The sequence below is a fragment of the Halichoerus grypus genome, chromosome 9, assembly GCF_964656455.1.
Source record: "Halichoerus grypus chromosome 9, mHalGry1.hap1.1, whole genome shotgun sequence".
In the NCBI taxonomy this organism is placed as follows: Eukaryota; Metazoa; Chordata; class Mammalia; order Carnivora; family Phocidae; genus Halichoerus; species Halichoerus grypus.
Window position 1 is genome coordinate 37923161 of NC_135720.1, and position 24200 is coordinate 37947360.

The 24200-nt window shown below is 36.7% G+C and overlaps 1 protein-coding gene across 5 annotated transcripts in view; it reads right to left on the reverse strand.

The window, feature by feature from the left end:
- The window catches only part of RNF217 (ring finger protein 217), a 139910-nt gene that overhangs the window by 45997 nt on the left and 69713 nt on the right, over window positions 1–24200 (reverse strand). For all 5 annotated transcript variants that reach the window (XR_004922346.2, XM_036108599.2, XM_036108596.2 and 2 more), the window contains exon 2: window positions 5163–5396. Coding sequence is in view for 4 of the 5 variants with exons in the window: in XM_036108599.2 (XP_035964492.1) it covers window positions 5163–5396 (234 nt within the window). In the remaining variant the exon portion in view is untranslated. The remainder of the gene's footprint in view (window positions 1–5162; window positions 5397–24200) is intronic.

A 24200-nucleotide genomic window follows, 5' to 3' on the forward strand; every position in this document is an offset into this window, starting at 1 on the left:
ACCACACAAGGAAATAATGTATTTGCAGTTTTATAAAATGTGATTTCTACCCAGAGGGTTTAATAATTAAAAGAGAGGGAAAAAGGACTGCTAACTATATAAGGTAAGAACACAGAGGGAGTTTCCCCAGGACATTTTACTGGTTTTTTTCTTTCACCTTACAATGAATCAAAACACCATTCGGTGAATTTTCAAGGTTCTGTTTATTATCTGTGGGAAGAAGAGTGGGGTTTATATTAGTTTTGCCTCAAGGAAACCATAAAGAAAATGACCTCTAACACATTCCCTGCGTTGATTTATGCATGCCCTTCAACTTAGTCCAAATCAGTATGAAAAGGGGGACAATTTCTTGGTCTACACTGGAACTAGGAAGGAAACCAAGAACTGCCCCTACCTCAGTACAACTCCTAGGCATAAAATGACTACATTTAATCATTTGTAATTCTCTCCTCTTTTTCAGGAAAATCTATAACCTTCTCTACCTCTCAGAACATGTTTTATCCATTTCTGTGAATTCAGTCATCTTCCCCTGCCTTAATGCTTGCCAACAGATCCCTCCTCATAAGATCCACGCTTCTTAGAGATCTCTTTGAAGCCCCAAAGGGTTTTCGAACTTAACATCATCAATACATTTCAAACCAAATTTGTTTTTCACTTCCCAAGCCTGTTCTTCTTCAAGACAGAGTCAGTATCATCCCTCCTTTGCTCCCACCATCCATCAGTCACCCAGTCTTTTATTCCACCTGTCTTCTTCTTGACTCCTCTATCTCTTTCCCAGTAACCCAGGATTGCTCATTCTGTGGCCCGTGCCTAATAATGAGAGCAAACATAATAATTTCTAGCAAGTGTTGAGCATTAAGGATGCGTCAGACATGGTGTTAAGCACTTTACATGTGGGACCCTGTTTAATCCTTACTCTGCCCTTCTGACAGGTACTAACCCCAGTGAAACATGTGAAAACTACTCACAGGGGCAGAGCTTGTATGTGGCAGACTGAGTTTAAATAGAGTTGGAAGCCAGTGCTCTGACCCACCTTTTCCAGCTTGGCAAATTGAGCATTTCAAAGCTTAGTTTATTCTTATTGAAGTCTTTCCAGTCTCTCCTGTCCTTTTTTCTCCCAGTGCTCTCAGCATTTTCTACCCACATTGACTACAGTACATATTATTATATATGCATTGGCCCATTTATTAGTTCTTCCAACAAATATAATTTGAGAGTGCAGTCTATCAGACACAGGGCTTGACACAGCTTCTCAGCAGTCAGCAAGCCTGGACTTGGCCTCCTAGAGACCAGTGGGAGAGAGTTTAAGCAAATAACCACATGATAACACCATAAAACCCCAGATGATAGTTGCTATGGAGAAAAACTTCAGGTGCTGGGGACATGTCTGTCACCAGGCATCACATGAGCGTCATTAAAGCACAACTGCAGCATTTTCATTTTCCCATCGCTAATGTGTTCACTGTATTGATATGCAGTTGCATTAATACATTCTAGGAACTGTTTCAGTTAGAGATTAGATTTTTTTAATTGGATTTGAAATTAACATTGAAGAAATGGAGTGGTAAAATATTTTGGCCTCATGACAAGAGTTGCAGGAACAAGAAGACAAATATTATGAATGAGAAAGATTGGATTTGCACAAAGGCAAGGTTGTCTCAATGTAAATCTCTCCGTTCAGGAGTATACTTATTCTATTTGATATAGTAGTAGTTTAATGGAATTCTGGACATAATGAAAAGCTCTGAGTACTCAAACTTCTGTCAGAAGGGAGATGTTGAGTGAGGGCTTGGAAGGATGTACTGGCACCTAGGAGTTCTTCTTCCTGCTTGTTGATATATTTTGTTTACCTTGCAAAATACTAAAAAAATTAACAAGTGGTATTTACAAACCTATTTAAATGAAATCCCCACATATGGTATTTTAGATTTCAAATTTCATGTGAGATGTATCCAAAGGTATTTCCTGCTATAAAGTAGCTGTGATATTTCCAAGCAATTTTAACCTTCTATTTAAGTGCTTCTGAATTGACAGAAATCATAATAAATGTTCAAGGAGTGACATCTTGGATCACAACATTATAATTCAATGACACAGAAAGAGTAATATTGAAATATACATTACAAGGGTTTCACCAATTGATACAAAATCCATTTTAGGCTGTAAACAATATTATAAAGAGATTTTAAATTGCTCAGACATGTAAGACATTAGTAGTAATCTTTTTTTTTTGTTTCTGTTGTGTTATGACTCAGTTCACTACATTCAAGTACTTGAATTCAATACTCTTAAAGTTATGATGAACTACACCATTTGGAAGTGGATCTGTTATTGGGGAAACAGAATTTTTAAAAACAGAGCAAACCTAAAAAATAGCCATTGATTTACCACAAAGAACAAAGATAATAGTCTCAGTGTAGGGTGCTATACTATAATCATGAAAGTCACAGTTGGTTTGCTGAAGCATCTTTGTCCAAGCTCTCCTTATTCATAATATCCAGACAGGTATGGGCACGTAAATCAAGTAGTTAATGTTAACATAAGAACTTACAGTTTAATGATGAAAAATGCTATATAAACGTTATATTAAATAGTAAAAATCTTTGCTTCAGGAATTGTGTGAATTATCCCTAGAACTTTGTACTGTATAAAATGGGGGGATTATCTTTTCTGTTAGAGATCTTCTCTTCTACAAGAGTAAAGATGAGTAATAACAGTAAGCATCCCCAAATTTTGTGGTAGCTATATTTTTCTTGAAAGTTGTTTAATAGTTTTACTTTATATTTATTGAGATTTTCATCCCTTACCCATTACCAAGGATTTCCACTGTTTATGATCAACAGTGTTTATTTTGTGTTGAATTTCTCCTGTCCCTAAAGCAAATATCCTTCTCCTTTGCTCATCAGAAATAAAAAACTGAGCTTACTAGGTTTGAGGTCTTGATCCATTTGCCCCCTACGTCTCTTCTTACTTACAACCCAACTGATGGACATTGGAGGAAGCCCCACATTGGGAAATGTTATCAGGATGCACTTGGTTCACTCAAAATTATACAAATATAGGATCTTATATTTTTCAATTTTTACATATTTCCCTCTCAATACATGTGCATTCGGATAAATAATGCTCATCACCAAATAATTTGGTGACTTGGGATGAAATGGGATTTATAAAATTTTACTATAGCTATAATTGCACCTTAAATTACACCTCTAACCCATTTCATAAGAACAATATATTTTTGAATGTTTTCCATTTTGACTCAATTATGCATACATGTTTTAATTACCAAAATTCCAAAATAGTACAGTCTGAGTTTATATATATATTTTATAAATATGTATTAATTGTATCAATATATATATTTTATAAACAAATAAGTTATATAAAAATGTATTTATATATATATGATTCCAAACATAATTTAGAAAAAATAAAATACGCTGTTATGAGATAAGAAGTAATTTCTTCTAAAACTAAAACTAGTAATTTCTGATCACATCAACAACATAAAATTGGAATAAAAATAACTAAACCTAAGAAATATACAGAGTCAAATAAAAGTCTGCTCTTGCTATTAAGTCAGTATTCAAAATCACTGTGAGTGTATTATTTTAGTTATACAGTTTTGCAACCTCAAAAATGTACTTTTTGGAGAAGGAAAAAAAAAGGGGGCGGGGGGTTTCCTGCTAGTTACGAGCCTAGCCTTCACAAAAATAGTAAATAAAAGAATTAACTGTGAGAGCCAAGCGATTTTCAAAGCCCAGTTGCTCATTAAGAGGCTTTGAGTAACCCACTGTAGCTCATCACTGCAACCCACAGAGGGAAGTCCTTGCTAAACCACAGTCCCTCACAGTTACAGAATGAATACCATAGCCACGGCTGCTTCCAAGACCAGAACGTGGGCAAAGCCTTACCTTATTATTATATTACTATATTATATTATATTTTGCTGTAATGACAAGGGTGAGAAACTACTGCCACTGGTCTCAGCATCTTCCCGCGTCATTTACCGCACAGGTTCCCAGCTGCACCGCACGCTAGCAACACCCGGGGAGGCTCAGAACTGTGCTGGAGTGTTGTTGAGGGGCGGCCCGGGGCACTGGCAGTCTAAAAGACGCCTAGGTGATGGGGATGGACAGCCGACGCTGTGAATCAGGGAGTAGCTCCCACACCTCACGGCCCGGACTTCAGTCTTGCCCTCCAGTGACATCCTCTACTAATGCTGCCAGAATGATCTCTCCGTAATGCCTACAGAATTAAATTCAAACTTCAGAACACAGTGTAAGACTCTACACGATCTGCTTTTAAATACCGGCCCGGCTGCCTCTCCCTGGCTCCCTCCCCACCAGCCCCAGCAAGCGTTTGTTTCCAGCGTGCCTGCCCCAGCCTCGGGGCCTGCGCATGGACTCATTCCTTCAGTCCTTGCTCGGGCGTGTCCTCCAATGTTTACCTCTTTATCTGCCTGGAGAACTGCGTCTTCTCCAAGAAGTCTGTCCTCACATCCTAGCCTCTTCTCCTCCATCCATGTTCTCAAAGCACAAGTGTATTGGGGTTCTCGTTTTTGTTTGTTTTGTTTTTTTGACTAATCATATTGAACTGTCATTTTAGAACATATGTCTCTCTCACCTTCATTAGACATTTTTGGAGCAAGGACGATGTCACAGTTGCTTCTGTATCCCCCAAATTTAGCATACGGTCTAGCTTATACTGGCATTTTGTACCTGCTAAATACATGAATGAATAGCATTTTATACTATTTTCATTTATTATAGACAGAGCCAGAGGAGATTCATTTTGGGCCCACCAAAAAGACAAGCTTACACTAAAAAAAAAAAAAAAAAAAAAAAAAAAAAAAAAAAGATTAGTATTTACTTAATATTTAGTAATAGCAGGGACAATTACTTTAAAAGATTAGTCATCCAATTAGGCTACTAAATGAATTTTAAACATGGTTAAAGTCAAAGAAAAACTTTAGTTAAATCCTCAATCGTGCTTTCTTATCATCAGCCTCCCCAAACCACGTTATTTTCAGAATCACAGCCAATATATACCCACCTTAGACTTTGGTAAGGGAAGGAAGCCCACTTAATGCCCACCACAAGTTGGCCTAATTTGGCATCATGTGACATCTAACCCACAACTCTGGTGAACATGCTTACTTTGTATTTGCTTTCTGATCTGGAAGGGGTGGGGATATGTCCTTTTTTCTTGAAGGTTGTAAAGTGCTTGCACTGAGGACATGGCTTGGTGCTGGAATCAATACGGCCAAGTTCCAAGAAGTACTTATATTTGATGGAATCTTCATGGGTTAAGTTAAAGACAATCGTTCTTTCTTCCAGGAATTCAAAACATTCTGTGATAGGGCATTTGATTTCTACTTGGCCAAGTTGTACCTGTGAGAAAGAGCACATGGGAGACAAAAAAAAAAGACACTGGTTAATCTCTTCTTCTTTTCTCATATATTATCACTTATTTCATCATTACAGTAAAGGATTATCCGTCATTTTTCCAGATTTCTAACATAGTAAATGGTAATCACTTTGGTACCTACATTAGGCTGTACCAAAATAATTAATCACTATATAAATTTTCCAAAATGATTTATAGCATATTTAAGCATTCTCTATCATCATATTTGTGAACTTAAATGGACCTAAGCCACAGGCTCAGCAAAGAAGCAAATTATCATCCCATCCTTCTGGAAACCTCAGGGTAAGAGGGCATTCAGACAATGTGCCAGCTCGAGGATGAAAAGGTGGTTCAGATTTTTCAACCTTACTACGGAGTATGTCAGCACTAAACTTAGGGCAACTGTAATTTAAAAGAAATAAAAAGGATTTTGAAAAAAAAAAATATATATATACATATAGATATATATCACCTAGTAGTTTAATATACTGCAATAATAACCTCATCTTCCCTGACTCTTCCATGTAATAGTTTTTATGTCATCAGAATCACAGGAACAAGTAAGAAAATTACACAAATCACATTGGTTTAAAAAAAAAAAAATCCATATGATGGGATGCCTGAGTGGCTCAGTCAGTTAAGTGTCTGCCTTTGGCTCAGGTCATGATCCCAGGGTCCTGGGATGGAGTCCCGCTTCAGGCTCCTTGCTCAGCGGGGAGCCTGCTTCTCCCTCTGCCTGCCGCTCCCCCTGCTTGTGCTCTCTCTCTCTCTCTCATCTCTGGCAAATAAATAAATAAAATCTTAAAAAAATCCATATGAGATTTGGCTACAACTGAGGTTATTTATAAAATGAATTTCTCCCCAGGGCCACAGAGTTAAGCTAGGAGAGAGGAGAAGGATGTACTAGAATGCTACATTTAGCATTTGGTATAGGATTCTAGATAAGGTTAGCATTAAAGATTACAGCAAAAGATTAAAGCACAAAGTGTGGACAGAACTAAATTTTAAAAGATGAAGAAAATAAACTATTTAAAATTAAGGAGTTCCATAAATGTCTTCCATAAGTAGTGAACAAGAAGTGTTTATTGTATTTATATATCATGGCATCATAATCTCTTTTTGCATATAGCAAAGGGAGACAGTGAGAGTTCCAAATGGCAAACAATGCTAAACTGTTTCTTTTTCACTTGGGTGAAGCTGACATTCTGAGAAGGCAAAACACACTGACCTTAATGAGAAAAAGCCCTCCCTGAAAACTGAGGGAGGAATGGGGAAAAGCTATGCTGTCTGGGAAAAGAAAAACATCACCACAAAGAGCAATTAAAAAAAAAACAACTGACATCATAGTAACTTTTCTTTTAACTTTGCTGTTTATCTGGCACAGACTTGAGGATAGGTAGTTAAGAAGCCACAGGCTAAAGGATGCATGGGATGATACATTTAATACGAATAAAGGACCTGAGCCAGACTGATAATGAAATGAAGGAGTCTGGCTTTAGATAAACCTCCTTCTTAGGATCAACCTGCTGAAAGTGTCAATTGCTACATAATTTTATACGACTATTGTACAAAACACAGTCTAGAGAGGTTTTTCAAATATCAGCCCAAAACAATTTTTCTACTTTTTATGTTGTTAGAGTTATGAAATGTTATTATAAACCCAATTAAACTTTATAATGCATTGTTTTCAGTTATAGCTCAGTTTAAATCTTCAGATTTTAAACAGACAAAAAACCATGTGTGACATTATTAGAAACTGGGTTAATGAAGCAAATAAAACTTTTTAAAAATTAATAAATGTTCCCTTTTTTAATATTCTGTCAACATTTATCAAGCCTGCTTCTGAGCCAGGTATTGGGTTACGCACCGAAGCTTTGCAGTGCCCATCAGAAAAGAGGTGATCATGATACAGACTGAGTATGCCTCACGGACAAGAACAGGGTGTCAGGAGAGGATATGGGGGAGGCTGAGTAACCTCACACTTTGGAGGTTCAGACGAGGCTTCTAGGAAGAAGTGAGGTTTCAAGTGAGATCTTAAGATTAGTAGGACTTTGCCAAACAAGGGTGAAGGTGTTTCAAGCAGACAGAAGATACACCATGGACGAAGACCTGGAAGTAAGAGAATATGGCAGACTAGAGCAGGGGTACTCATATTTTGCCCACCTCCTAACTGGATCAAATGTATACCGCCCTAACGTACATGCATCCTAACCTAAAGATGATAGCCTCAGAGGGCCTGAAAGATGATCAGTAAGACTGGACCACAAAGTCAGAGTATAGAAAGATAAGGGTGTACAGATGAACTGGGATCAGAGCGTGAGGGCAGAGCATGAAGCCATCCTAAAAGTTTGGATGTTTTCATAAGAAAATAAAAAAAAAACCTCCAGTTTTCAGCAAGCGAAAAACAATTTGTTTTCATTCCACATAGAAGGAGCTCCCTTGGGCCATTTCAAGTGACTCTTGTTTATTGGGGATCAGCATACTTTAGGGGATAGGAGCCAAATTTTTTGCTACCAGGTCAATGTTTTAATCTGGCCTCCCTCCCCTATAAATTTATTTTAACCATACAGTGATAACAATGGAAGCAGTAAGTTCACAGCCAACCAGGGATAGTCAGGTCTTATAGAAATGGAATGTAGTTTAGGGACCAGAGCAATTCAAGGCAGCTCAAGGGAGTAGATTCTCTTGTTACTCCTTCAGCAGTGAGTGCTCATTACCACACCACATTGGATATTACCTACCATCTAACATCCGACCAGAGGACCTTGTCTTCAGTGTTTTTCATATCTGTCTGCATACCTATCCATTTCCTTAGAACGCACAATTTCTTCATGCTCTCAAACTCTCTGCATTTTGCCTATTCTATACCTTCTCTTCTTTCTGAAAGCTCCAAAATCCTTACCCTGAACTGAACAAAATGATCTCTATTTTATTAAGCAGATAGAAGCAGACAGAAGAAGCAATAGGATCATAGCTTCTCGTCTTCCCACTACCAAATGTCTCTGAATCTATGTCTGTCCCCATCTTTTCTATCCTCTTTCCTTTTCAAGCATAGGGCCTGAATCTCCAGGACAAGTGCTTGAGTCTCCACAGGGTTTGCTGAGAATTCAAGTTTTATGGCCCACCCAGGACCTACAAAATTTGAATCATTGCTGGTAAGCTAGTAATTGACAATTTGGAAAAATTCCTCATACAGTTCTTTGAATTACTCATAGTTCTTCATACTAAACAATATCTCCTTTTTCATAATAAAATGCTACTCATGACCTATGCAATCTCTGGGCCTCTACATAGCTTTCTCAGAATAATTTCCTCAAAAAAATCACTACCAAATAAGTAATCATGATTAAGCAAAGTTCATTCATTTATTTATTCAACAAGATATGTATTTCATCAGTTCAAGGACACATTTTTTCAGCATTTTTAAAAAATTTTATCTTATTATGTTATGTTAATCATCATACATTACATCACTAGTTTTTGATGTAGTGTTCCATGATTCATTGTTTGTGTATAACACCCAGTGCTCCATTCAATACGTGCCCTTTTTAATACCCATCGCCAGGCTAACCGATCCCCCCACCCCCCTCCCCTCTAGAACCCTCAGTTTGAGCATTTTAATATCTCAAAAGTCAGGATTGTCTTATCATCAATAGTCTTTAGCATTGTCCCATAGTTTAATTTGCAGTTTTTACTTTCTTGGTGGCACATAATATAATACTGCATCCTACAATTGATCATGTCTTAGATTTCAATGAAATGTGGTTTTTACAAGTTAAGCACCATGGTGGACTCTGGAGAAATGAGGGGAGAGAGACACAGAGCTTCTTTGCAGGAAATGTATAATAAGTAAATAAGCCAGGCAGATTATAGTCAGTGCTTGCACATCAGGGAAGGGATCTCTAAGGGAGAACTTGAATGGGGAACTAAAGTGCCCATCATGTAGAGAAACTGGGGAAGAGACTACAGGCAACAGAAGCAAGGACATGGCCCCAGGGCAGAAGGTGTCTGATGGGCTTGTGTTCACAGAACAGAACTGTGTGACTGAGACACATACCAAATGAGCCAGAGCACACAGACCTTGTTGGCTATGACAGGAAGTTATGGATTGTATTCTAAATTCAGTGCAAATCATCGACTAGTTTTATGAGGCGGAGTGACATACTTTGATTGACATTAAAAACATCACTCAGGCTCTTCCTGGAGAATGGACTGCAGAAGGACAAAAGTGGAGACTGGGAGAATAATAGGACTCTGGATTGTATTTTTCTTCTCACCAGTGGCCTCTGACCATTTCAGCCCTCTAGACGGTCGATGGTGGATGATGGAACTAGGTGACAGGAGTAGCCAGATATGGGGCACATTCTGGAAGTGGAGCCAATGGGGTTTGGTGATGGACCAGATATTGAAAATGAAGTAAAGGAAGGAAGCAAAGATAACTAGGATTTTGGCTTGAATAATCCGATGCTGAGGGATGCTATTCACTGAGAAGTGTCTAATAAAATACAGTTTTCATGGATATGTGATATTTGCTGGAAAGGATTCACTGCAAATTTATTATAGCAACAAGAATAAAGTTCATTAATTCATCCAAAAAAAACATATATTTAACTCTTAAGATATTACAAGTAAAAGACATAGGTCCAGGATATAAAGTAGCTTAAGCTATGAATCTTGCACTTGTGGAACTTGAGAATACAGCAATCAAAGTTGTGTTGATAGCCTCTTCTAGCAACTGATGATTTGATGATACTAATTCACTTAATATTTTACCCACTGTTTTAAACATTTTTTATTAGGGTAATCATGAACATATGCAAAAGTAAACAGATTGATATTATGAATCCTTAAGTACCCATTCTCCAGCCTCAACACTTATCAACTCTTGACCAATCTTGTTTCTTCTGTGCACTGAACCATATGGTCCTCCCATATTATTTTGAAGCAAATAGCAAACATCATGTCATTTCATTCATGAATATTTCAGTATGGATCCAAAGAAAATTAGTCCTTTAAAATACATGACCATGATATCAAATATCTCCTCAAATGACAATGATTCTTTAATATCAATTTAATAGTTCAAATAACGTGTCATCTAATTTCTGTTTCAAGGATTTTATGTACTTAATATACTTAGAACAAAGATATTTTATTTTTTAAAAAAGACTTTATTTGAGAGCAAGAGCAAGAGCGAGAACGAGAGAGAGAGAGAGAGAGAGAGTAGGGGAGGAGCAGAGGGGGAGGGAGAGGAAGGGGGAAAGAACCTCAAGCAGATCTTCATTGAGCATGGAGTCCAATGTGGGGCTCGATCTCAAGACCCTGAGCTGGAATCAAGAGTCAGGTGCTTAATTAACTGCACCACCCAGGTGCCCCCAAACAAAGATATTTTAAATTTGTATTGTGTTCAGTGCTAATACCAGTATTTGTATCACTGAAAAATATATTCTCCAATTCTTCTGGACAAAAACAGGTCCATTCTTGTAAGACAAAATTACTTAACATTAAGACAATCTCCAGGTGTCTCCAAGAGACACTACTATTCACTTAACATTAAAGCTAAAAGGCTAATTTGCCACTTGGGACAACTCAAAAGTAATTTAGTGACACAGGTGAGGGAGGGGGAGCCTCTGGAAAAGTGTCAGAATAATTAAATCATCCAGAGAAGGACAGAGAATGTTTAAAACTTGGACTTCAAAGCTCGATTTATCAAAGGTATGCCTAATGACTTTGATCTTGGTTTTAAGTGTTGGTCATAATAGTTTACAGGGTGCCTCCAACTTTTGTTCACTTGATATTAATTTCCTCTTTCCTTAAAAATGGAACATGTTAATATGACAGAGAAGAGACTACCACAACAAAAGTAGTAACAATCATGAAATGAACACAGCTCCTCCTACATGCCAAACACTATTCTTTTACTCTTTTTTTTTTTAAGATTTTACTTTTTTAAGTAGTCTCTACACTCAACATGGAACTTGAACTTACAACCCTGAGATCAAGAGTCACATGCTCTACCTACTGAGCCAGCCAGGTGCCCCGCCAAGCACTGTTCTAAACATTTTCTGTGCATTAATTACTTTGTGGAGCACCATAGAAGCAGATTCATTTTCAGGTTCATGGATTTCCCCATGACTTTATCATCAGTGACTATAGGAAAGTGGCTGCTTTACTGATAAATATGCTTTTCTGTTTACTCAACAGCAACTACAGAGCATTGTGCTAGATGTCTTTGAATTTTTAAAAAAAACTAATGAAAAACATCAAGCCAAATATCCCAGAAGTTCTCTCAACCCCAAGCAAGATAAATACAAAGAAAAACACACTTAGACACACCAAGTAAAAGTGCCAAACATAAAAAAGTATCTTAAGAACAACAAAGGAGAGGGGCGCCTGGGTAGCTCAGTCGGTTAAGCGTCTGCTTTCAGCTCAGGTCATGATCCCAGGGTTTTGGAATTGAGCCCCGCATCAGGCTCCCTGCTCAGTGGGGAGTCTGCTTCTCTCTGCCCTCCTGCCCTTCTCCTACTGCTGTCTCCCCACTCGTGCTCTATCTCTCTCTCAAATAAATAAATAAAATCTTAAAAAATAAGCAACAGAGAAAGATACTCCCACACAGAAAACTTCAGTCCCAAGTGCCTTGCTGGTAAATTCTGGGGAGAATTTAAGGGTGAAATAATACCAGTATCACACAACTACTCTTAGAGAACAGGGAAATAGGTATGGGGGGAGGGGTCACTGCTTAAGTTGTTTTATTAGGTCAGCATAATCCTGATACCAAAACCTGATAAAGACATTGCAAGAAAGGAAAATTACTGACCAATCTCTTCATAAACATAGATGCAAAAATCCTAAACAAAATATTAGTAAACCAAACTGAACAATACAAGAAAAAGGTAATATATCCTGATCAAAGAAGGTTTATTGTAAGAATACAAGTTTGGTTTAACATTCAAAAATCAATTGGTATAACTCACATTAATAAGGGAGAAAAATCATATGATTATCTCTATAGAAAGAGGAAAAGTTGACAAATTCAACATTCATTCATGGTAAAAATCTTAGCAAACTAGGAAGAGATGAAAACTCTTCATTAAAATGATAAAGAGTGTTTATTAAAAACCCTACAATAAACATCACACTCAATGGTGAAATACTGAAAACTTTTCTTCTTGAGATTGGAAATGTGTCAATTATGCACTGCCACTGTTATTCAGCATTGACTAGAGCTCATAACCAATGCAAGAAGAGAAGAGAAATGATAATAAAACAATCATAAATGAAGATATTAAATCCTCCATTTCTTGCAGATTGCATAATTGCATATGCAGAAAACCCAAAATAATCTACAGCTAAACTATTAGGATTAACAAGTGAACTTAGCAAATTTGCTGAATAGGTCAACTACACAAAAAACAAATGTACTGGGGCGCCTGGGTGGCTCAGTTGGTTAAGCGACTGCCTTCGGCTCAGGTCATGATCCTGGAGTCCCTGGATCGAGTCCCGCATCGGGCTCCCTGCTCGGCAGGGAGTCTGCTTCTCCCTCTGACCCTCCCCCCTCTCATGTACTCGCTCTCTCTCATTCTCTCTGTCTCAAATAAATAAATAAAATCTTTAAAAAATAAAAAAAAAAACAAAAAACAAAAAACAAATGTACTTCTGTAACTGGTAACAAGTGATGTGAAAATAATATTTAAGAAATATCATTTATAGCAGTATAAAAAACATGAAGTATTAATAAATCCAACAAAAGATGAATAATACTACCCCACAGATATATTTGAAATATTTTTGAGAAAATAAAAAGAAGCAAATGAATGGAGGGATATATCAGGGTCTTGAATTAGAAGTTTAAATATGGTAGAAATGTAAATTCAGTCATTTTTATCTATAAAATTTCCTGCAGTTTTCTTTCTTCTTTTTTTTGAGAACAAAGTGAGTTCAAAATTACAAGCTGACTGTAAAATACTTATGGATGGTCATGATATTCCTTTTTTTTTTTTTTAAGATTTTACTTATTTATTTGAGAGAGAGAGAGTGAGAGAGTGTGAGCAAGGGGAGGGGCAGAAGGAGAAGCAGACTCCCTGCTGAGCAGGGAGCCCTATGCGATGTGGGCTCCATCCCAGTGTCCTGGGATCATGACCGGAGCCTAAGGCAGGCGCTTAACTGACTGAACTACCCAGGTGCCCAGGTCATGATACTCCTGATCAAGAAAAACAAAGTAGTAGAACTTGTTTTACCAGGTATAAGATGAATCATAAAGCTACAGAAATTGCAATAGTATGACACCAGCACCAAGACAGGTAAGGATGGATAATGATAAATAGAACACAAAAGAGTATTGAACAGAACGACTTGCATATGGATAGGCATTGACATCACAGAGCAGTGTGGAGGATAATTTCTTTCAATAAATTGTTCTGGGTCACTGTATTTCCCTTTAAAAAATAGTCTTGACTTCTACCTCAAACCAAGTGGACTGTAGCTATAATTATAAAAGATTAAACAATAAAACTTCTAAAGATGGTCAAGAAAAATATCTTCATTATCTCAGGGAAGGGAAACATTTCTTACTTGTGACACGAAAAATATCCCCCCAAAATTGATAAATTGGATTAAATCAAATTTAAACCTCTGTTCACCGACAGATACTGTGGAGGGAATGAGACTGTAAATTAGAATGGGAGAAGATATTTACAATATGTAAAGACAAGGTTTTGTTCATCCAGAGTATATAAAGAACCTCTCCAAGTCAGTAAGAAAAAGGAAGACAACCAACTGAACAGAAAAATAGTCAAGGCACTTCACAAAAGAGGATGTTCAATGACCAACAAACATGAAAGTGTGTTCAACTTCATGAGTTATCAGGGGAATGAACATTAACACCACAATGACATGTAATTTTAAAGGAATTAATTGAGTTCTTATAGCACTTACAGAGTCAGCAAAATAATGTTTAAATAGTTAGAATAGGGACGTTTGGGTGGCTCAGTCAGTTAAGTGTCTGCTTTCATCAGCTCAGGTCATGATCCTGGGTCCTGGGATCGAGCCCCACATTGGGCCCCTTGCTCAGTGAGGAGCCTGCTTCTCCCTCTGCCTGCTGCTCCCCCTGCTTGTGCTCTCTCTGTCTCTGACAAATAAATAAAATCTTAAAAAGAAAACACAGAGATTTAAAAAAATGGTTAAAATAATAACTATATAATTAATGCAGTATTTATTTTCTATTCAATAATGCAACCCTGTTTTTCTATACACCATCACCTGTTTACGTTAAACCTCTTTCCTCTCTTTTCTCACCCAAATTTTCATGCTCCCTTATTCATTTAAGAAAAATTTTTAAATTTTAATTCAGCTTTTTGAATAAGGTTAGAAATTCTCATCATTCAAAAACCAAAAAGTATAAAGTAGATAAAAATAAGCAAGTCTCTCCCTTATAACCATACTCATTTTCTGTCCATCCCACCAAATGGTTGCTGTTTCCTTCAAGAAATGTTTTAGCACATATAAGAAATGCAAATATATGTATTTTGTCCCTTTTTTACCCAAATGTTAGCAAATAATAATCACTTTGTTTTCTGCACTTGACAATATATTGTGGAGATATTTTCGTATTACATAGGAAGGGCTTCCTTGTTTTTTGTTTGTTTTTAATAACTGTCTAGATTTCCACTGTACTAGAAATACCACCAGCCTTATTTCCCATACTGTAGAACATTTAGATTGTTTTTTAGGATATATTTTGCTATGGCAAATAATGCCACAATGAATACCCTTATATGTAAATTATTCACATGTAGGCAAGTATATCAGTAAGATAAATTCCCTAGATTCTTTAAGAAGTTAACTTCCAAATTTTAATCAGTCTATAAAGAATATTAGTATGAAGGGATTTTTCAAAACAAAGTACTGATGAACTATTTAGACTGATGACTATTTAGACTGAAAGAAAAATGTATATGTAATATGTGCTCAGATAAACAGAATGAGTACATATTCATTTAACTATGATAAAATTTGCTTTTTGAAAGGCAGAAATTTTAGAACAGACTAGATATTTGGTCACACATTAGAGAGGGAAATACTTCTAAAAGAAAAATTATGAGTTTTCTTTGTTTACATGTTATCCACTCTGATTTCCCCCATCATTATGTTAATCTAAATAAGCCATTCCAATTTCTTACAATCAGAATATAAAGACACTACACAGGTAATTTACAAAAAGGACCCCCAAATGGAAATCAGAGGCAAGATTCTGCTGCTGTTTATGTGGCCGAGTGTCCTTGAGTTTCAGGGGCACACACAACCAACTCTCTTGGAAATGGACTAATTCACCTTTAGGATTCCCTGCTGTCTCTAAAACGGTGTAATTATAAGGCGTGCGCTAATTTACAAAAAGACCAACAGTGCACTTAAACTTTCTAAAACTTTAGCTCTAGCTAAAAAAAATCAGTAATGTAGTAGTTAAAAGAGCAGATTCCAGACTCAGATTGGTTCTGAGTCTCACCACTAGTTCCTTACTCTCTCCCTCATCCAGCATTTGCATCCATGGAACCGTGATGGCAATATGCCAACCGAACTGAGTTTTTGAGAGGACTATATGAATTAATTTGTGTAAAATACCTGGAACAGTATCTGACGGATAGGGAAAACTCAATAAAAATTGGCTAATATCTATCTTCCTTGGTATTTAGAAAACAATATTTCACAAAATTAGTTTTAGAAATTAAAAACTCTTATGATGCTTATTTCTTATTTGAGAACATTTAAATCCTGCAATAATTCATAACTCAGTATTCTCATTCATAATTCAGTGTTCTTCCTCCAAAAGCATATATTTAAAGGAAGATAAATAAAGTACAAATTACATGAATATATTGTATTCCAATAAGGAGGACTGAATGCTGAGGTAAATAAGAAACACAGATATTATAGATTTACATCAAAAGTGCCCCATTTTCTTAAAAATTTAACCAAGAATGGAAATACAGACACATAGATATGGAAATATAGATATATAGTTCATAGTAATAAACAGGAAATGGCATTTTTAGTTGATCTAGTACCAGAGTAATAATTAGCAATCTTCTGGTGGGGGAGGGAAGACTAATTTTACTTTTTTACCCAGAGGTTTAATTTCAGTAAAAAGGAACAAGTGAAAATTTCAGGGACTAGAGAAAACTTCAAACTTTAAAACATTTACAGAACCTACAAGAAACCTTTTATAACTTCTATCTCTCCCTCCTCATTGGTTTCATTTTCTTGGCCTTTAAAATATGCTTAAATATCTTAAAATGCCAAAAGTAAGTAAAAGCAAAAGCCATTCCAATCAAGAAATGGGCAGAAGACATGAACAGACATTTTCCCAAAGAAGACATTCAAATGGCCAACAGACACATGAAAAAGTGCTCAACATCCCTCAGCATCAGGGAAATCCAAATCAAAACCTCAATGAGATACCACCTCACACCAGTCGGAATGGCTAAAGTTAACAAGTCAGGAAACGACAGATGTTGGCGGGGATGCGGAGAAAAGGGAACCCTCCTACACTGTTAGTGGGAATGCAAGCTGGCGCAGCCACTCTGGAAAACAGTGTGGAGGTTCCTCAAAAAGTTGAAAATAGAGCTACGCTACGACCCAGCAATTGCACTACTGGGTATTTACCCCAAAGATACAAATGTAGTGATCCGAAGGGGTACAGGCACCCTGATGTTTATAGCAGCAATGTCCACAATAGCCAAACTACGGAAAGAGCCAAGATGTCCGTCGACAGATGACTAGATAAAGAAGATGTGGTATATATATATACATATATATATATATACATATACACACACAATGGACTATTATGCAGCCATCAAAAGGAATGAAATCTTGCCATTTGCAACGACGTGGATGAAACTAGAGGGTAGTATCCTAGGCGAAATAAGTCAATCAGAGAAAGACATGGATCATATGATCTCACTGATATGAGAAATTCTTAATCTCAGAAAATAAACTGAGGGTTGCTGGAGTGGTGGGGGGTGGGAGGGATGGGGTGGCTGGGTGATAGACATTGGGGAGGGTATGTGCTATGGTGAGCACTGTGAATTGTGTAAGACTGTTGAATCACAGACCTGTGCCTCTGAAACAAATAATACAAAAGAAGATAGTAAGAAGGGAAAAATGAAGGGGGGGAAATCGGAGGGGGAGACTAACCATGAGAGACTATGGACTCTGAGAAACAAACTAAGGGTTCTAGAAGGGAGGGGGGTGGGGGGATGGGTTAGCCTGGTGATGGGTATTAAAGAGGGCACGTATTGAAATGGAGCACTGGGTGTTCCAGCAAACAACGAATCATTGAACACTACATCAAAAACTAATGATGTAATGTATGGTGATTAACATAACATAATAAAATAAAAAAAAAAAGAAAAGTAAGAAAAATGTAAAAAAAAAAAAAGCCATTGGTGGTCTAGTTATGGAAAACTATTTCGCCCTTCCACAAATCATAGTAAATTCTCTTAACAACTCTGAAAAGTGAGTAAGAAAGTAAAACTGCAAATATAGGTGATTTTGCGGATTTATGAGTAGGTAGAGTAGTGCCATTGACTCAAATCTTGGGCATATTTAAGTTAATGGGTTTAGGGGAAATTATTGCAAAACAGACATGTTGGCCTAGAAAAGCAATGTAGTAGTTCCCCCAATTTTTTCCCTGAACTACAAGTTATTTTTAATTTTCTCCTAGGTCTTATAGGAGGTATTTACCCATTCTTCTTGGTAAGGGGTCTTCAAACACTTGAAGATAGCTATCATGTCTCTTCAGTTGTTTCTCTCGGGGAAACAGCCCCACTTCTCTAACTGTTCCTCATATATCGTTTGAAATCTTTTCTTCTTCCTAGCTTTCTTGGTAAAAGTGTACCACCCAGAAACCAAAGCCATCATTCAGGTGTGGTCTGGCCACTGGGGAAACAGGATTATCCTCAACCACAGTAAAAACTGAAAGAAAAGAAACCAACAAAAAAACCTCCCAGGAATTAGAAGTTACCAAAATTAAGCCAAGAAGTTGAAAATTTGAATGGGCCAATTACAATAGAGGACCTAATTTAGGATATGTCTTCTAGGAAAGCGTCTATTCCCTCGGTTTCCCCTCCACTACAACAGAATAGTCTCTGTTCTCCCTCTTTCTCTCTGTGGTTTTCTCTTTTCTCATCTCATCTGTTCTTCTCACCTGGTCTCTTTCTCACCTTGTCTACTTTTACTTTCTTTGATCCTTAAATCGGGCTCCTAAAAGAATTAATTTCGTATTTCTTAAAATAACCAGCTCTTGGGCTTATCCTTTATACTGTTGGGATTTTTTTTTTTTTCTTTTTCTTTTCCTTCCTTTGGGTTTTTATGTTTAAGACTATCCTCTTTATGCTTTTATTTGGTTCATTTTGTTATCCTTTTCCTAGTTTCTTAAGATGATTCCTCAGTCCCTTGTTTCCTGCTTTTATTCCTTAGTAATGAATAGTTTTTACCATGTTCTAAAAATTTTGGAATGAAATGTTCTCTCCATTTTTTTTCTAGGCAGTGTATAAACTGTTTTCACTTCCTCTTCAAGTGTTGCTTAATTTCTCTGCAGCTAAAACTTTTTTGGTAATTTTTTTCTATTATTTATTTTCACCTTTGCTTAATTATGAATAAAAGTAAGTGGTCTGTAAAATCTTAATTTTAAAAATAGTAAGGTTTTGGGGTGCCTGGGTGGCTCAGATGGTTAAGCCTCTGCCTTCCGCTCAGGTCATGATCCCAGGGTCCTGGGATTGAGTCCCACATTGGGCTCCCTGCTCAGCAGAGAGCCTGCTTCTCCCTCTCCCTCTGAAACTACCCCTGCTCATGCTCTCTCTCTCTCTGTATCTCTCTGTCTCAAATGAATAAATAAATAAATAAATAAATCTTTAAAAAAAATTAAGGTTTTATTTCTAGCCAATTACATAATTTAAAAAAAATGTTTCTGGGACAAACATCTTTTACTCTAATCAAGAGATGTAAGATTCTATATAGATTTCTATTAAGTCAGTTCGAATGGCTTACGTTAATTCTTCCATGGGCTCATTAATTTATTTATGTACTCAATTTGATTCTGAAAGAGGAATATTAAAGTTGCTTACTATATATTTTTTCAAATTATACTTCTCATTGATGTGTTTTTGGTTTACATATTTAACTGCAGTGTTTCTTGGTGCATACAAGCTTATGACATTATCTTTGTAAACAGTCTTCTCCCTATTTGGCGTTTTTATATTTAAATTCTAACTCTACCTCATCAGAAATTAGTACTGCCACTTCTTTCTTCTTTTTATAGGCATAAAACTTCTATGGTTTTGCTCATTTCTTCTCACTTCAACTTCTTTGTAAAACACTTTGCTCTAAATGACTCTACGGATTAGTTTCAATTCAATACCCAATTATTTATTCAGTGCCTACTATGGGCAAGGCACTCTACTACCTACTGGAGAGAATTTATAGATGAATAAACTGCTACCCTCAAGTAGCTTCCAGCTTCTCAGGGGAGATAAACATAAATGACCACTGTTCAGGCAGAGAAGCAAAAAGGAGAACTGGTTTTGACTGTGCATGAAAAAGGAGGTATTTTAGTTAAACTACGAAGAATAAAAAGGATCTCAATGAGTAGATTTGGCTATTTTATTTCTTAAATAGAAAAAATATGAAAAATATTTTAAAAGATATTTGATAATGTTAGATAAGGAAGCGTTAAAATTGTATTTACATAAGTATGTAAAAGTATATATGAAAAAACATGAAGTGAGAGAGAAGAAGGAAGGAATCATTCAAAATTGATTTTTCATGCTGTGGAATTATTATTTTTTATTTAATACCCTAGTATTTTTGTTAAAATTTTGATTGTACAGAATTTTTTTTTATGCATAAGTATTTTCTGAACTATAGTAACTGGTAGATCCAGAATTGATAGCAAAACCAGTAACCAAAATTTTGGGTTGGTCTTGAAAACAAGACAGGATCTTGAGAATTATGGTTAAATTCAAAACTGAATTAATGAACATTATTTAAGTTTATCTCTGAATATACTTGGTAGTCTTAGTTTAAATCCTATACCAATACACTAATGAATTCTGGGCTTTGCCCCTAACCCTCTGTAGAATGCAGTGGAGAAGGTAGCCATTTCCTAAGTAAACTAAACCCTTTGGGTATCCCTCCCACACAGTGCTCCCGTCATTGAAGCTAATTCACAGAAAGCAATGTTCCTTTCCTGGAGCTGATGTCAAAATAGTTATGTGTGTTTTTTTTAAATCCAAAAACCTTTCTTCTTGAAAACTGTTTAACAAATAGAACAACAACATCACTCTTTACAATACTACTTGTAAACCTGAAGATAGTCCAAGTTTGACACTTCTAAAAAATACATGTTCTATATTTTTACTCACAACCATTTAATTCTTTTTCCCTACAGGTTTTGGTCTTTCGGTATTGGCAAGCATCAGTGCTTTCCTAGACGTTAAACCAAGTTCACATAGTTCTTTAACTTAAAAAGAGCAATTTCAACAGAGCCTTTTCATGCCAAAACAAAGTATCTTTGTGCACCATCCACCCAGTTCTAGGAATAGCATGTTCATTACCTGGAGTTTTAGATTCAATAAAGAAAAATATAATTCCTTCTTCCTGGCTTCTATTCATTACTTCTAAATATAAAATACTGTTTAGTGCAGAGTGACCAAATTTTCCTTTATATTTCCCAGAAACAAAGTTAAAGTATATTTGAATATGAAAAGAGAAAAGAATATATGTGTTTTCAAAAAACTGTCCTCTCTTTTGATGTTTGAAATTTAATACTTCCAAAGTATTAAAATTTAATAAAAAATGGGATCTTATTCTAGGAGTAAAGCAATCTCTTTTAAAAATATGAGTAGGGGGCGCCTGGGTGGCTCAGTCGTTAAGCGTCTGCCTTCAGCTCGGGTCGTGATCCCAGGGTCCTGGGATCGAGGCCCATGTCAGGCTCCCTGCTTGGCGGGAAGTCTGCTTCTCCCTCTCCCACTCTCCTTGCTTGTGTTCCTGTTCTCGCTATCTCTCTCTGTGTCAAATAAATAAATAAAATCTTTTAAAAAAAATATGAGTAGGATATGGGTGACTGGCTGACTCGGTTGAGCATGTGACTCTTGATCTTGGGCTTGATCTCCACGTTGGGTGGAGAGATTACTTAAAAATAAAATCTTTTAGGGGTGCCTGAGTGGCTCAGTCAGTTAAGCATCCAACTCTTTGTTTCAGCTCAGGTCATGATCTCAGGGCCGTGAGACTGGGCCCCTCAATGGGCTCCACGCTGAGAAGGGTGTCTACTTGTGGTTCTCTCCCTCTCCCTCTGCTCTCCCCTCGTACTCGCTCTCTCTCTCTAAAATAAATAAACAAACAAACAAACAAACAAAATCTTTTGAAAAATATGAGTAGAATAAAGAGGTGTCTAAAAAAGACTTGCTTGGTGAACGGATATACTATAAACTCTTAGTTAAAAGCTTTGTGATTAGACTGAAAAAGGACTGGAATACTTCAATGTCTTGATTTACTACAAATACATTTTAGAAAATTCTACCCTGCTTCAACTGAGTTTTTTCATTTCTTTAGGTGACTGCAATACAACAATAAAAACCTCTTGACTTTGCTATAGGTCAACAAGGTAAACATAGTTCATGTATTAGAATTGAGATAGTTCAAATGTGAGGTTTTTGACTGAAATAACAATTCGTTTCAGAAAACTAGCTAAGATAAAGTATATAGGAAGACTGTATGATAGAGACCAACTAGAAAACTGTGAGTGATATGGAAAAAGTAGAACACATCACAATATTTTAACAGAGTAAATAATAAGTAAAACTGAAAATCAAGTTGCTTTTCTCTTATAAGCCAAATATAAGTATGAGTGTAAAGGAAGAATACCAACATAATTTAAAGGTTTTTATATAGTATTTTTGCCTGTATAGTATTTTTATAGTATTACATATACCTGAGGTCTATTGTGGGTTCAGTTCTAGACCATCATAATAAAATGAATATTGCAAAAAAGTGGGCTGAGAGAATTTTTTGGTTTCCCAGTGCATATAAAAGTTATGTTCACACTCTACTGCATGTAAGTATAAAATAACATTGTATTAATACAGTAATAGGTATATTATATACCTATTAAGTATACAATAGCATTGTATCTAAAAAAACCCAGTGTACACTCCTTATTTTTCAAATGTTAGTGCTAAAAGCTGCTATCAGGGTGCCTGGGTGGCTCAGTCAGTTAAGCGTCCTGTTCTCGGTTTCAGTTCAAGTCATGATCTCATGGGTCGTGGGACTGAGCCCTAAGTCAGGCTCTGTGCTCAGCAGGGAGTCTGCTTGAAGATTCTCTCCCTCTGCTCCTCCCTCCCGCTCTCTCTCTCTCTCAAATAAATACATAAATCTTTACAAATAAATAATTAAAAAACACCAGCTATCATCTAAGCTCTCAGCGAGTCATGTTTTTGCTGGTGGAGGTCTTGCTTCGATGGTGATGGCGGCTGACTGATCAGCGTGGTGGTGATTGTGGCCGGGCTGGCTGTGGCACTTTCTTAAAATAAGACGACAATAAATGTTCCCACATTGATGGGCTCTTTCTTTCACAAATGGTTTCTCTACAGCATGCAATGCTGTTTGATCTCAACAGAATTTTCTTTTAAAATTTGAGTCAATCCTCTCAAACCCTGCTGCCGCCTTATCAACCACGTTGATGTAATATTCTAAATCCTCTGTGGTCATTCCGACAGTCTGCACAGCATCTCCACCAGCAGTAGGTTCCATCCTAAGAAACCACTTTCTTTGCAATTCAATACGAAGCAGCTCTTTAACTGTTCAAGTTTGATCATGAGATTTGGCAATTCAGTCACATCTTCAGGCTCCACTTCTAATTCTAGTTCTCTTGCTGTTTCCACCACATCTGCGGTTACTTCCTCCACTGAAGTCTTGAATCCCTCAGAGTCATCCATGAGGGGTGGAATCAACTTCTTCCAAACTCCTGTTAATGTGGGTATTTTGATCTCTTCCCACGAATCACAAATGTTCTTAAAGGCATCTAGAATGGTGACTCCTTTTTAGAAGGTTCTCAATGTACTTTTCTCAGATCCATCAGAGGAATCACTATCTGTGGCAGCTATAGACTTATGAAATGTAGTTCTTAAATAATAAGACTTGAAAGTCAAAGTGACTGACTCCTTGATCCATGGGCCAAAGAATGGATGTTTTGTTAGCAGGCATGAAAACAACATGAATCTTTCTGTCCATCTCCATCAGAGCTCTTGAGTGATCAGGTGCATTGTCAATGAGCAGTAATATTTTAAAAGGAATCTTTTTTTTTTCTGAGCAATAGCTCTCAGAAGAAGGTTCAAAATACTCAGTAAACCATGTTGTAAACAGATGTGCTGTCATCCAGGCTTTGTTGTTCCATTTATAGAACATAGGCAAATAGATTAAGCGTCATTCTTAAGGGCCACAGGTTTTCTGGAATGGTAAATGAGAATTGGCTTCAACCAAAAGTCACCAGGTGCATTAGCCCCTAACACAAGAGTCCACCTGTCCTTTTAAGCTTTGAAGCTAGGCACTGACTTCTCTCCTATAGCTATGAAAGTCTTAGACGGCATTTTCTTCCAATATAAAGCTGTTTCATTCACACTGGAAATCTGTTGTTTAGTGTAGCCACCTTCATTCATTACCTTAGCCAGATTTGGATAACTGGCTGCAGCTTCTACATCAGCATTTGCTGCCTTGTCTTACACTTTTATGTTATG